The sequence below is a fragment of the Rhopalosiphum padi genome, chromosome 4, assembly GCF_020882245.1.
Source record: "Rhopalosiphum padi isolate XX-2018 chromosome 4, ASM2088224v1, whole genome shotgun sequence".
In the NCBI taxonomy this organism is placed as follows: domain Eukaryota; kingdom Metazoa; phylum Arthropoda; class Insecta; order Hemiptera; family Aphididae; genus Rhopalosiphum; species Rhopalosiphum padi.
In genome coordinates this window covers 9,610,799-9,627,646 of record NC_083600.1, presented here as the reverse complement: position 1 = coordinate 9,627,646, position 16,848 = coordinate 9,610,799, and the positions used below count along the sequence as shown (strand labels likewise).

Here is a 16,848-nt window from a genome sequence, read left to right as displayed (position 1 = left end):
CTCGTTTTTGAAATTATGAGATTTAAAACTATTTTTTATGCAATATGACCCACTAAAAAGTTGTGTATTATACGAATATAATATGAACTACAACTTTCAAAATGAGAAACTGGTCACATCCAATGGACTTCTTATAATTTTTAGTTTTAAAACAATATTATTATTTATATAATTTAAACAATACATATCTTATTAATGTTTTCTAAAAATATAAATATTCGTTTTTCTTTATATATTGTTATATTATAATATAAATTAATGTTGTTTATTTGTTTATACTTATTACTGAATAGAAAACAAAAACTACAATATAGCTGATAGTTAAATGGATCATTTTGAAACGGATGTGACCAAAATGATTTTATTTTATTTTACAATGCATTTTTTGTATGGAGTTTCGATTATGACAAATATTTGAAAACAAAACAAACACAACGGTATTATGATTTAATTTTAGCTTTTCCGTTTCAAACTAATAAGTAAAAAGTGTTTTCGAATAAGATGATTAGGATGACAAATGGTTTGTAAATACCACCTGGTTCGTTACGTTTTGATGGACGATCGTACCATGTCAGAGGTGAAAACTAGGTATATAATAATACGTTTTGATTTGGTGTAATGAACACACTTCCTTAATATCCTGCGACATGAAAATATATAACAGTTTAGTAATATTAGCGTCTTGACAATTAGTCATATTATATGATTTTGCACACTGTATAGTCGTTCACGTTATTTATTTTTATTTTTTATTGGTCTAAGAGATGTCGTCGAGAAACAGAAATTCAATTTTCATAAATTAGGTTTTTTCTTTTTTTAATTTGAATCCACGTAATAATAATACGACGTAAACGATTTTTCCAAGTATTCTGCAGTACATTTTGCGTATGTGATACAGTGGAAAATATGATACGAGATTTAAGAGAGACTTTGAATCTCCGAAAATCGTTTGAGCGCAGTCTTATAATAACGTAACGCGTATACGTATACAATATAATGACATTATCAAAGAAGAATACGCGCGGTAATTGCGTTTTTCGTAATGTTCTTGTCATAATATTGTATACCACATTGTTCGAAAAATTGTAAACAGCTATAACGATGGTTTGATTCCGGTTAACAATACATTGTATTATTATTGTTATTATTACGGTACGCGTATGTACGGCATAAGAAAATAAGTATTTTTACTACTCAGCCATAGGCTAAGATGGGCTTAACCCCTTCAAATAATTCACTAGCCCTCAAAACAATTTCCTATTTCATCGTTTGACCGAGTTGGTAGATATAGGTACTAGCAAATAGTTATCAATGTTATTGTATAGAATATTTTACCGATTTGTTATTATTTAAAAATAATTTCTATTCTAGTTTCTTATAAATTATAATCTATTTTTTAAAATCGACAAACCTAACCTAACCCGTCTCATCCAGAGAATAAAAATATTTTATCACATAAAACGTATTCAATATAAATTGAATATGAATATAAAAATATAATAAAAACTATTGTGCTTATTATATTTATTAAATCATAAATATAATATAAATATTATTAATTGCGTTTTATAATTTATGTATTTCGAACAATAGATATTACTTGTATTGGTCATGCGAATTCGTTTTCTTATTGAAATGTAACATATAAGTTTTAGAAAAAAGCCTCCCTTAAATTCGACTGAACCTACGCTTATTTTCACAGATTATATTGTTGTGTATACACATACTGATACATACGGCGCTGTGCAGATGTGTTGTAAAGACCTCCAGATCGTACACGATAAACAGTTAGGTCACGACAACCGAGTCCGTTAAATCGGACCTAATAAGACTTTTTAGTGGACTTTTATAGTGTACATCTACGTTGGCACTCGAATATATCTGGCAAACTTCCATAGCAGCGGCGGCATTGGTGGGCACACAAACACTAATTTTAGGACGGTCCATAATATTGTAAAAATACACTCAATGTTTGTGTTCATCTGTAATAATTCCGCACATCGTCGAATTTTTCTTGTCAACGTACCGGAGTTCCGTTAACAAGCTCTGTAGAGGAGCACCGGACAGGCGTCATCGATGTCTCACGCGTCACTGTCGGACATACACCACCATCCACACGTATCTATTTCATTATATTTTTTCTTTGTTTTAAACGTTATTTTGATTGTTTCACGTTTTATTCCTCGTAGGCACGACGGCACTTGGCAGCGATTTTAGGCGGTAAGTGCTACTAACCAACTAAAGCCTCTACTCCCGTTTTAGAGATTTTACCTTTTTTTCCCTAACGCACGCAAATAGTCCAATTGCCAAGTTAATTTTTTTACTCGTCCTTCGTTCAATTTAAAACTATAAACTAAAATAAAAATATCCTTTTTTACAATTTAACTAGATGATGACTTGTGAGTAATATTTTATATGTATTTTAATTACTCGACAAAATTGATAATCAGTTTATTTTATTTCGTAATAGCAAAATCTAAGCTTTATATATTCAATAATGATCATTTAATTTATAAATGTATTGGTTACTTAAATAAATACATTTTTAAAATTATTTAAAAAAAAAAACTTAATAGTAGTTTTAAACACTGTATTCATTTTTAAATCCGTAGTTTTTTATCCGCATTTAGCAAAGATATTATGGCTTTTTTTTACTAAACGAAATATTTTGTTTATGTCTGAGTGGAGTCCCGAATTGATATTGGTAAAATTTTTTTGAGGTCCAAATTAGTATGTAGTAATTTATAGTTTAGAAAATATCAACAGGTTTAAAAATTAGAATTTATAGTTTAATCGAATGAACGCTGAGGTAGTTTTTAATCCCGTGAAGTCGGAATAATTAAGATGTTGGTAAACGTAATTCGAGGACATATATTTGATAGCAAAAGTAATGTAGCTGAATTCGCTTTCATTTATTTTTACTTTTTAGTTTTGACACCTGATTTCAATACAAGAAATATGAGAATGAATAATAATAATTATTATCATTCTCAACTCAATATTAATACATTAATCTCTTGCTTCTGTTCAATTATTGAAAGAGTGTTAATCTAGATTTTCCACTTTTGCGAGATTTGCCGATACCGGAGATAATTTGTAAAAATAATAAAAAACAATATTACCTACCTACTTTTAAATTGAAAATCCATCAATACTTACATTTTTTTTTAATATAAATATTCGTTTAGTTTACGAATAAGTCAGTTTTGATCTTGTTTAAACATGGTTTCTCAATTACAATATAATTTCATATCGTAATAATTTATTTTGCATTAATTCAAGAGTTAGGTAAATTTGATTTAAAAAATTACGTCTAGATTTTGCTAATGATTAAATCAGAATGAAAAATTCAGATAGTGATAAATGTTGTATTCGCGTGTTTAATCTTGAGCTATTTACGTTTGTTTATAACATTCTGATACGATGTGTTCGACAGAAAAAATAACTACAAGACTGACACAAGTACGTATCCAATAGGAATTAGTTGAATATGCTGGCGAGGCATGCTACGAGGTATATCGTTTCTTCAAAATCCGTTTTAACTCGTTTAAACCCATCCCGGTTAAGCTACTATTATAATATTATTATAGATAGATACATGGAAAAAAATCAATTGTTGTTATTATTATTATTATTAAAATCTCGAATGGGCGTCACAGCATCATCGTGTACCCTGCAGTTATTGTTATAATATTGTATGTATATGATTTTTAATTTCGTTCGGTGTAACCGGTGCAGGTAGACTGGTATATAGAGGTATATCCGTATTATGTTTTCGTGATATCAATACAAACGCCGTCGACACCCTCGTGGCAAATGCCCAGTATTGGCCACGTTTCGACATATACATATAACAATAATGCATTGCGGGGACGATGAATTCTCTGTGCGGTGAAAAGCCACCACCCTCGCCCGCAAGAGTTGGTCTGTTCACACCAGGACCCTCAGGAGATTCGTAGGTCACCGCCGTGGCGACATGTGTTTGGTCATTGCAGTGGGGATGATGATGGGGGTGGGAGTCCTTGTTGTACCGGTGCGGAGGAGTATAGGTGCTTCGGATATCACGCAGATACCCCACTGCAGCCTGGCCGGATGGCACTAACGCAATTTTAGTTAGCAGCGCTGCGTGTTCCACGTGCGTTTTATACGTCGTCGTCGCAGTGTGTTCCCAAAGTCTCCGTATTTCGTATTGCCCAGAATATATTTCAGTGAAAAATCAGCATATTTAAATGCAGTATTTTTAAACTATATAATCTGTAGTACAAAAATTCCAATTCAATGTCATGAAAACGTTTTTATAAAGTTTAATTTTAATTTTTGATATATGTAACTAGATATTGTATTGAGTAAAAATTTATCGAGTATGAGCAAGTTAAGTTTTAGGTATCCGTGAGGGTAATATAGTTTTACTAGCAAATAGGAATACAAATATGTAGTCAGTTAAAAAATAATATTATGTATACAACCGAAATCTTCACTGATAAGTGGGTATTTAGGTGTCATTTAAATGAATCATCAACATCGAATTATTCCGTATCATATAAACAATCGATATTCGCTCAGAAAAACGCTATTCGTCGTATATTTTCTATCAAACTAAATAATTAACACAAAAATCTTAATAACTTTGTATTAAATTTGTTAACATTTTACTCAATTTTAATTTTATATTTTTCTTAATGTATTAAAAATTGAATTACATAAAAAGTTTTATTTTTGAATTTTAAATTTATGCTATTCGAGAAAAAAGCTTGCGTAGAAAATTAAAAGTATTTGAAAGTATTTAAGTATTTAAATACTTATTTTAAATGTATTATGTATATCGTGGAGTAATGTCATTTCTTATCGCGGCTTGCTACATGCTCGTATAGTTTATCAACCGTGTCCTGTTCGCTAATAATCACGTTAGCTGTTATGTACCGTTGTCGTTGACGTTATTGTTGTTATTTTCATCAAAATTACTTTTCATTCTATAGCCTGCAGAACAAAATTTTGAAAAATATATAATTTCCTTTTAGAAAATAATATGTCACGTTATCAAACACACAATGCATCAATCTAAATATTCATAATACTGTGTGTTCATGATCATCTTTGTTTTTTGTACTATTATAATATTATACATTAACAAACGCTATTAATCTGTAAACACGACTTTCAAGAGTCAAAACTTTCACAATTTTTTTTTTTTTTTTTTACTTTTAATTACATACCTACTCGTTCTTTTCAATCATCTAAGTTTCACTGATAATTTTTTGTACGTATAGCGTGCTATCCATAAAAATTGCCAGTAAACAATACTGAAAAATATATATGTTACAATTAATGTTTAACTACAAGCTACTATTCGTTATTATTGTCAATTAAATTTTTAAATGATTAAATTATTTTAAAACAGTCAATTTGGTACAAATATTTATAAATGAGACCGTTTTATTCTCTGTTGAATTGACTCTCAACCATTGTCCAAAGAATCGATTTATAAAACTTTGTAGACACTTTTTTTCTGTTGACAACCACAGGTATATACGTCTCGTATTAGAAAACTATCAGCGAATGTAATTACAGAGAACTTACTTAGGGAAAATAGCATTTTTTTTCTTTATAATTTTATAGCTTTTAAACTTTTTCAATACGATTTCATACTGCACAAATCATTACCTATACAGTTCAAAAAAAGTAACTTAGAAAATAATCTATATATATTTAAGATAAAAACGTTTATCATTGTTATTGTTTTTTTGCGTTGTTTTTTTTTTTCGTGAGATAAGTGTTCATGCGTTTCACTAATGATTTTTCTTAAGTTCAAGTTTTTTCTCCTGGTAATAAATAATGAGTTAAATATTACGAGTCTCTCCGGTTCACAAATACTGGTGTAATCTATAATATTTGCTTTACACTTTATGAAAAAATAGAAAACGTGTTTTTATTATTTTTTAAAAGGATCCATTAGTTCAATAAATTAAAACACATATAGCATACCGTTTGTATAGAACTTGGACCACACGGTGTACATATGATAAAATTAATTGATTTTGATTGCATATATTAATAGCACGTAAACGTAATCAATATAACCCGATTATAGTTTAATCTGACATTGAAAATACAAATTTTCCATTTTATTTTATTTGTTAAGTGTAATATAATGTTTCAATGTTTTATATATATTTTATTTTGTTTTAATTTACATGTAATGTCGAGTTTTATAACTTTTTTGCTAAAAAAACCCAGTGACTAAGCAAATAAGTCTGCCATACTGTATATTAATCTTTAAATATGTATTAATACTGTATCAATAGTATTACTTTATACTTCACATAAAATAATAATTTTTCTTTTATTTATTTTTCTTCAATCTTCTTCTTTTTCTCGAATACTGGTTTAAATTAAATATTAATACTCATTATAGTACTTAATAGTATGTATATAAATGTATAATATATACAACATGTAAATACTAAATACGTATAATATAATATTATTTACAAAATTTTCGTTAATATTTCTGTAAATAAAGATACAAAAAAATATAAGTATAATTTAAAATAATAATAAAACTTATAGTGCATAACAGTAACTTAATTAAGTCTTTAAAATTTGTAAACTCATGAAATTTTCTATAGAATTTCTCATACAACGGATGGTATGTATCTTAAAAAAATCATCGCTGTATGATGTTTAGTTAAAATGTTTGTTGTTGTTGAAATTTTGTTGATAAAACAAAAAATAACCATTATACCTATATTTTGTATTAAATGTATAAAAGGTACCTAAAGTAAATTTTATTCTTGGTAAGCGTATAAATAATATGGCGTGTATTTACATACTTTTAAGTTTTATTTTGCCAGTAATCTAATATTGATAATTACGTAATATTTCAATGAATCATCATGGTTATTATATAAGTTTCTAGAGATTTTTTTCTTCGATCAAAAAAAGAGTCTAAAAAAATGTATAATATTAATAACAATTAGGTACCAAAATAAATTGAGGTTACATAAAATGTCATCTTTCAAACTTTTAAATATGATATATTTATTGACATAGGTACCGATTACGCATATTATTATTGGTAAATAGAATAAAATAGAACTATATAAAATAATCCATAATATCATCTCTTAATAGTCCCGACACAGAACATGTGTGTACTCTATGTACAATATTGTTATAATCGTGTTTTCTGATTGTATATTTGATTGACAAACATAAATCCGTTATGTAATATAGATACGTTATTATTGCAGTTGTCTGCATCCCCGCGCGAATCAGAAACTAGTTAATGGGACAATCACCTTTCCCTCGAGACTGAGATGGTACTATTTTTCAATATAACGATATAATACTTGAGCCATAAAAGATAAGTAAAATAACGGTGCCTAATCGTCATCCGATAATTAAATTAAATTTGAGTTATTTTTATTACTCTAATATACGTATAATTATATAATACGGACTTGTGTATATTATAACTATATAGGGACTAATGAAACACTATTGAAAAAATAATACATTTAATTTTACCATATTGTAAACAATGATGTAATATTTTAATTAAAAAAAATATTGATTAATATGATTTTTATAAACAAATAGGTAAGCGTATCTATAATAAACTATTTCTTGAATTATTTAAAATCTAAAAACCGTACTCTATGAATAAAAATTGTATAGACGTTATATTATATATAACCCTACTCTACTCACTGGTCAGTAATAAAATCACGCCCCAGCATAAATATACCTAGTAAGGTTTTTGCGCCATAAAACATCAAACGGCAAAGAACATAATATATTACACGTGAGTCTATTGGTCTAAGAAAATATTATGTAATATACGATGTATGAAAAAAAAAATGATCGTAGTGCGAGACTAACTTTAATACGACAAAGGTAACAACCGAAATAACGCTATAATACGAATCGATGGCAGAACAAGGGGAGAATCGTTTGTGTAAATCATAATTATTATGGAACACACTGCTACGTAGTATTATGTATATAGTATTATGTATACCTGCAGGTGCATATGCGCGTGGGTTTCTTGTATGAGAGCGCGATCACTTTTATTTCGGGAAAAACGAAAAAATTGCGAAGTTAAAAACAACCGCGCAAACGTAATGTAAAAACGCACTCCCGTATTAACATATACTCGTACAGTTTTTCCTCTAAAAACAAAACACATTTTTACCGCTCGTCTGCTATATATACGTTTGCTCTGCCGACGATAAACGTGTAAAAATATCGTTGAACCACGTCGTCTTGCACCACCACCAACAATTAATATCCACTTTTACGAAAAAAAAAAAAAAAAAATTTGAATCTAAGCGGAAACCGTTCTACCATGCGTGGCTAATTATTGCCATATAGGTAACACTATAATACTAATAACGACTGCAATTATGGCAGTGATGTAATAGATGAATGTGTCGTATACTGCAACTGAGCCGAATCGATATTATATAATATTATAACGCGTAAAACTACCGCGGAGGGAGAGAATATAATGATGTTTTGCAGATTGCAAACGATCTGCGCCGGATTTTGGGGTGCTGCATGGCGTCGCACACTCCGTCGCCCCTTCGTTTAGGGTAATAAGGAAAAAAAATTTTACCGAAAATACCGTAAAACCGTTTTCAAAAAACCACCAGCCTCGCCTAAATAATAATAATAATATGTATTATATCATTATCAGAATATACAAGTCATGCACACCGACTACAGCGTGTATACACACGACCGATGTACTACAGGATCCCCTGCTATATATAATGCCGCGGTTCGTCTTCGTCCTCCCTTTTCAGATACGATCCCTACACATAGAGGTATATACACACGTCACCGTCGACGGTCCACACGGCATCGCACCTCCACTGACATCGTACCTACCCCACGTGTACGTATATAATATGTCTCGGAACGCCGCGTACTACGCTTACGCCTTTTTCGCGCGCTCAGAATGCCATTATAGACGAGAGTTTCACGCGCGTTACTCGCGTATATATATATATATATATATATATATATAAATACATAGTAGTGTAGTATTGTATACGTATATATATATATAATATACATGTGGTATAGTGTTGTAAACTCTCGCGCTTAGGGGTGGCGAAACGATAAGCCGGTGGTGGGGTGAAGGTTTGGCGAGGGGCGGTAGCGCGGCGTCGACGGTCTAGGTGGCGGCGGTGCCAGCGGTTTTCGGGTGGGGGTGGCGGTGAAGATCCTTCGCCGGCGCGCGTTAGTGGCGGAGCGCGCGCGCGACCAGTCTGACTGCGTTCACCGGGTCGCGTGGTATCGTCATCGGACACCCGAGACGATCGCTCATCGACGACGACTACGTACGTCGACGTCGTCGGCGACGATTAACGGTTATTGTTTATCGTTTTTTTTTAATTCGTCGTGTGTGAAAACAATAAAAATAATATTATTATTATTATTATTGTGTCGGTATTACTCGTTTGGAGTTCCCAACTCCGTCGTCGTGTTTTCAAATTTAACTGTACGAATTCGTAAATCGTAATCTGCGGGAGTTCGCGTCGGAAAATAAAACTAATTAGTTTCGTTGTTATTTTACAAAAAAAAAATTATTCGTTTCGAGTGTAGCTTATATGTGCTAGTGTGTGTGTGTGTGTGTGTGTGTGTGTGTGTGTGGTGTGTAGTGAATTTTTTGTTTTTCATTATTCTGTTTCGCCGGAATTATGACGGATTCGAATACGGTGATCGAAGGTACCGTCAAATTTCGCGATGGAAAAAAGGTAAGTCGAAATAAATATTAATATTTCGTAAATCCTGCGCGAGTTTGAACGGCGTAAATAAGTAATGTATTATTTCGCATGTACCTGGAAATCCTGTATTCGGATTATATTCAACTAACTTCTGAAACCCGATTAAAAAAAAAACTAAAACTTAAAAAATATGGGTTATAATGAGTCACCCAAGATGTTGGGTCTCTTTGCTTTCTCAAGACAGAATTCTTAGAATATCATTTACGTTTAAAATAATTTAAATAATATTTAAAATTCTATAGGTAATTACTTAACTTTTATAAATAATTATCTAGGAACCTATTTTAACCTGTGCATTACAAATTATATACAATTACACAATATATAGTCATTTATTTTTGCTTGTGTGGTTACACTTCACTTTTATTGTAACCGTTTATACTTTAGAGTATTTGTGTTATTCAATAGTAATTGTTGTAAGTAATCATAATTTATTAATAAGATTTATTACAAGAATTATTATTACATTAACAATACAATTTGCAATACAAGTAAAAGTATATTATGTTTACACTTTTGAAATATTGTCTCTAATTTAGATATGACCTTATTTTACACACCGTTCACTTTTTATTCCTGATCTAAATCAACGAAAAAAGTTTTATTCGTCAAATAGTAAATTAATAATCATTAAATAAAATATATAATTCCTGATAAATTGTGTAATTATTGTTTAATTATATGAGATATAATTTATAAATATTCTGATTGTAAATTAATAAAGATCAAAGGCTTGTTGATACAAGTCCATTTTCTAATATGCACGGGTAAAATATTTCCCTATACATTTTTTTTATTTTTGATGAACCGATAAATACGTAATTGGTAGTAAATATAATTTAATTTAATTTAAATCTCTTTAGCAATAAGCACTATATATAATATATTTTGGAGTTAATATTGTCACGTGAATATCATAAATAATTTTAAGTTTCAACACCAAAAATAACCACATCGAAAGATCGATGAGTCGTGTACGTGGTGTAACGCCTCCTCCCAAACGATCCAAAACAGTATACTTACTAAAATTAGAAGAAAATAGTTTGTTTTTCGTATATGGGTATTGGCTGCTGGAGGTTATCAGAGCCATTGCATATTATATACACCGGCAAAATATATGTCCAGTGAAATATGTCGAGGTCGCTTACCCGGAACATAAATCATTAGCTGTTGCTTTTTACATGAGGGAGAATTTAACGATAACTCAGCAGTCTTATTATCTTTGCTATTTCTTCTCACCGTCGATAAATCGTACTTTGATTTGTTATAAAATGTCAGTTTTATAATTTTTTACCAAAAACGTGATGAACGTCGTCGGTTAAACCTTTCACTATTAAATCCCACCAAATACACCAAGTACATGACCTCTCGTTCTCGAATTTTAAATCCTCCAATCTCAGGATCGAGAATGATTGACTGATATGTAGTGACTAGTAATTATACATTTCACACAATTATTTATAATGATAACAAATATCTGAATAGCCTACTATCAGTAATTATTTATTATTATTTAAAGTACTGACGTTGTATTAATTACCTACAAACATCTCTTTCATAATATAAAAGCTTTCTATGTCGCTGAAAATGCTATAGGAAACTTTATAAATAGATTGCATAGCAAAAGTGACAAATGCCCAAGGGTTTAATTTGCCCCGAAAAACTCTTTATGTATTTAATGTGCGTATAATAAAAATGAAAATTAGAAATTTATTTTTACGATCGCATTCAGACATTTTTTTTTTTATTACGTCAATTGAAAATTCTATTTCTAACGTTTTAATAATTCATATTACTTTCTTAATTTTGAATTCTGAACCAAAACTGAATACCACTAGCATCTATTTAACTAACAGCGCATAAATTATTATTATAATACGAAGTAACCTGTTTCCTGGCGAGTGTTTCTTTTTTTTTTTCTGCGATTATACTCATGTCACTACTACCTGCATATCTCGTTGCCGATTTTGCATTGTTTTGGCGGCTTGAATGTGTAATTTAAATGTCTACATGACGTCATTGTATTTGTTTTTAACGAGAGAATACATCGTTGAATGTTAAATTATTTTTTCTCTGTCGTCAAACAAAAACGCCCGCATAGATATACGTTTTATTCAAAATTGCTAAATACATTACTTTTTTTTTGCAGTGGAAGTCAAGATGGTGCGTTATGCGAAAGCTGTCTCCAGTTGCAGGTAAACAAACTTGCCGACATCATGATTATTGTTGAGGCTAATCAATTCAAAGTTTTAATTATCAAGCCAGACAAAAAATAAACTCTCGATCAATATTGTTATTATTACATACACTATGTTATATATTATTGACTATGTCACGTGCGCCTATAATAACTATCGTATATAGGAACCCTTATTCGACGTTACGTCGTAGCGGACGCTCATTGTCAACGCCTTATTCGTCTCTTAACTTCCGTTAAATATATTACTGTCACGATATCGCACCCGCGATGATTGTTTTCAGCCGGTCGCATAGATCCCAATCCAGAGTCCTGACAGCAGGTCAACGAGACGGCTACCCCGTATTATAGAACAATACCCGTACACTTTACACAATCTTCAATGTATTTATGTACACGCGCCTGCGTTGTTTGAATGAAACATATTGGATGTGTACAACACCTGGCGCACTTCAAACGGTGACTAATTTGCATAAAACACGACATATATAAATATGTATATCATAATATTATATATTATAAGCATATACCTACATACGTATATACCTGTCTGCTCGCACTGCTGTTGGAAAACGTGTTGATTTATTAAAAAATATAAATAATTAACACCGGAACTGTACACGTTCGTAAACGTTTTATGTTTTACTGTGTTTTGTAATAGGTACAGGCGTATAGCAATTCACTGAAAATTCTAGGTAACGCGATTATGTGTACGTCAAAGTGTGCATTAAATATAGTCGACGTCGCATACAACTTTATATAGTGACTAGTGAGTAGAAGGTCGAAACCCTTAACATATTTGAGTGTATTTAGTTAATATTTTTTGGTTCACGAGAGTAATGTGACTGATTTTAATGGACTTTTCAAGAGCTGTTCTGGGATCGGAACACTCGATGAAACAAAAAAAAAAGATAACGAACCTTGAAAATATAAAATTTAGTCGGGTTATTATTATTATTTTTATTAAGTGAATGCTAAAGTAACATAAAATGTATTTTTATGTAATGAAAAAAAAGTATTTCTATATGGAGTAATCAGTATTTTATAAATACGATTTGAATATTTAAAATTTAAATACATAATATTTATTTGCTAACCGCGTTTAGATCAAGCGTATATTTATGATAAATATATAATTATCAATAATTTATTATTTAATGAATTTAGATTATTGATTACTTTATAGACGTGTAACATAATTTAGTTAAATTCTAACCCCTATTACAGAAGAACAGCTATAATATTTGAAATTTATCCTTTAAATTGATTTAGCTCAATTTTCCACTTGGGAACTCTGATCGCTCGTAAACAGTCCGTGTTCATTGATATATAAACATACTTGCCCATACGTTGTACCCGTTGGCAACCAGCCTCGATCGACTTCCGGGACTTTGGTTTCTAAGGGAAGCGAAGTCTAAATATATCTCAGATGCGAGACGTTTATTCCTTAGGGGCAAAAGCAATCCTCATAGATATCCTTATGTCTTTTCTTTTCTAATCGTGTACATGGTCGTAAATCGAATTTTTTTTTAACCCCATCCAAGATTCAAACGACCTAAATTTCCGTTCGATAATAGGAACACGTTGCACTACCATAAAATAATATATGTCGGTAATGAACAAGTATACATAACGTTATTATATTACGTTGACGTAATGCCGTATAAGAATAACTTATCATTATTTTGAGGGGTCTGCAATATCATTATGACCGTTCGCACAGAGGAAGAAAATAAATAATCGTTTTCTTGACCTTGTAATTTGATGGATTTCTATCCTTTCTTTGCCAATTGATTGACTCCAGTATTTTGTATACCTACTATAACATTATGTCATAACTCATAATATATTAGACACGCGACCTATAGATCGAGTGAAGATCGTAACAAAAACGTATTCATTTTAAATTTTAATAAGATAATAATATGTACCTAATAACAAATAATCAAATTCAGCAACTATAATATCACGAGGTCAATATTTTCATTTGTTGTTGCTCGAATTCTTTTCCATCCTACGATGATGATGTCTTGAATATATTTTTTTCAACAAACGTACGTACTTTGATAAAAATGTGAAGTTCAATCGCATCGCTAAATATAGGTGTTATTACGTTTTATTATAATTACCATGCACCTATAAAAGTATTGTTATCAGTTATCAGTTTATCACCAGCATATGATAAATATGTATAAATAAAATTTGTTTTCTCACGATGTTTTTACTCGTGTTAAAACGAAATCGTAACACATTACAACGGCAAGCTGGTGGTAGGTGAGAGTAAACTGCTTAATCTTTGGAAAACTGGTGTCACGTTCCTTTAACCGCGGACTGCACGATGTACGTGTTCAGTACGGTTAATCGTCGGTCATCCCGCCCACCTTCTCAATAAAGGTTTATATTTTTAAAATTGATTCTATGTCGTCCATTATTGAATTTATATATCTTTATGATACTAAAATGTTTGGTATTGTTTTTCGGCATACTAAAATCGTCATCTGACCTAAATGAAATACAAAATAATATACCTTACGAACACTGTTTGGTTAATAATAATAATAGTGTTCTCGAAATTAAATTGAAACATTTACTTATTTTATTTGTTTAGACGATTTTGTTAAAACATATTACTAGTTATATTTTATTGTTTTAATGTCTTATTGTTATTGTTATTATTATTATTTTATTTTTGATGATACAGAAAAATTTGGTTATTCTTCAATACAAAATATTGTATTAAACATAATATAGTGTCTTACATCTAGAAAAAAAAATGTATCTATAGTTTTTTGAATTTCGAAGTGCTTGATAGTTGATACACATATAAATGGCTAGTTTTTCTACGTATGTAAATGTCATATTATCATATGCATGTAATCGACTCAATTTGTGCATATATTTTTGACATATGATTTTGCAAACAGTAATTAAATTTTCTATTCATGAATATATTAATAAAATTTGTCTGTATCTACAAGCATTATGGTACATATAGTATACAAGTTGTAGTTTGCAAGCGAATATGTATAATAAATAGCGATTATTATTATTATAACCTAATTATTGAATATTTTTGAATTGTCAACTGCAGATTGGGATAATAATGATAGTATACTTTATCTTTGTGGTTTATACTATGTTTTTAAAATGGCTTAATTTTACCAACGTATTCACTATCAATAAAATAGAGATAACATATATATATAATATATATATATATATATATCATATTATATAACGATGAATCATAGTAGATGCGTATAAATCACCCACTAATTAGACTTTTATCACTGATGTTTCTATAACTAAGCTCAATAAATATCTACATTTTTATTTTTGATGAGAAATATCTACATTTGCGAAACAGAGTTAATATAAAATACAAATTATTCGTCTTATATTATACGCTGAGCGTTCAAATCCAATAGTTTTACAATAATAACTATAATACGTATTTTCTGATTGTTTTATTTTATCCCGGCAGACGTATTATAAGTACCAGAATTACATAGCATGTCAAATTATATATTAATATTATGAATACATAATGATATATAATCACAAATATAATAACTAGGTACCTATCTATATCTTTTAATATGTTCCCAATTACATTACATATATATGAGACAATTTAGTTATTTGTAGCATATTTCATACATAGTAATAATGATAATATAATATATTCTTAGAAATATTCAATGTTACCTGCGTAAGCGTAGTAGCACAATTTGTTTTATCATTTAAATATGTTTTCTTAGAATAAAAGTTATAGAGCATTATATATAGTCGTCTGTAAAAAAAAAATAAAAACGATACGTTTAATTGATATTATGTTGTAATGTTTCAGACAGATAATGTTATAAAAAAAAAAAAAAACACTAAATGCGGGTTAGAGATCACATATCTAACATAAATATAATTATTATTTTGATTACGATGAAATCTACGAGAAAGTTATTGTGTGATTTTTTTTTTTCCGTCCGCGCACAAATTTTAGGTCGCGTGCACACGATAAATTCTGTGTGACCCCAACCACAACCACCCCTCTTTGTAAATAATATACATTTAAATATATATGTAAGTGTGTGTGTGTGTTTGTGTGTGTTTGCGTGCGCGCGTATGTATTGTTTTATTATTTCAACCCAGTCAACCCCGTTGCGGCGGCGTTGCAAATTTGCATAGAACAAAACCGCCAAATGGTCATTGGAAACAGTTCGCTATGTGCGTATATACGTTTTTTTTCCACGCGCGCGCACACACACACACACACACACACACACACACACAGACAAGTGTGTTGCAGACGTTATCCTTAAATTATTGCGCCAACACAACGCCCTCGCGACTCTTGTGTGACATTATAATATATCGGAGTTGGTCCCCGGCGTATTCTCTCTTGACTTGCCCAACCGGGTCTCTGAAATCTAAAGTTCTTTTTCGTGTTCGGATAAAAAAATTAATTGCCGTGTTTTAGGCCATTGCGGACAAAATCGAGTGTAGCACAGCGCGCTAATATACGCCGCTACATATTATAAATGCGTACCCATATATATATATATATATATATATTGTGTATATTTTAATATGCGCACAATCCTAGTCAAATAATCCAAAAGCAACGGCTGAACAAATTGGGTAGTGTTATTATCCGCGTCGTTGTTCAAACATTCTGTGTACACTAAATACCGTCCAAATTGCCTCTTAGGATAACAATGTTATTCTCAATGGCTGCAGCGTTGTCGTGGACAAAGCAAAAAGTCTAAAATGACGTTTCGCTATTTACGATAATTAGTTATTCGTTTTCAATGTTTTTGAATATAAATGGGTTATCAACGTTTAACATTTTAACGAATT

General features: G+C 30.4%; 1 protein-coding gene across 2 annotated transcripts in view; it reads left to right on the top strand.

Moving 5' to 3' along the window:
• The window catches only part of LOC132929305 (uncharacterized), a 244,656-nt gene that overhangs the window by 117,713 nt on the left and 110,095 nt on the right, over positions 1–16,848 (top strand). The window contains exons 1-2 of one of the 2 annotated variants that reach the window (XM_060994562.1): positions 9,260–9,764; positions 11,944–11,989. The exons of the other annotated variant lie outside the window; for it this stretch is intronic. Of the exons in view, the coding sequence (XP_060850545.1) occupies positions 9,708–9,764; positions 11,944–11,989 (103 nt within the window). The 5' untranslated portion in view covers positions 9,260–9,707. Of the gene's footprint in view, positions 1–9,259; positions 9,765–11,943; positions 11,990–16,848 lie in introns of those variants that run through there. 2 annotated transcript variants of the gene reach the window in all.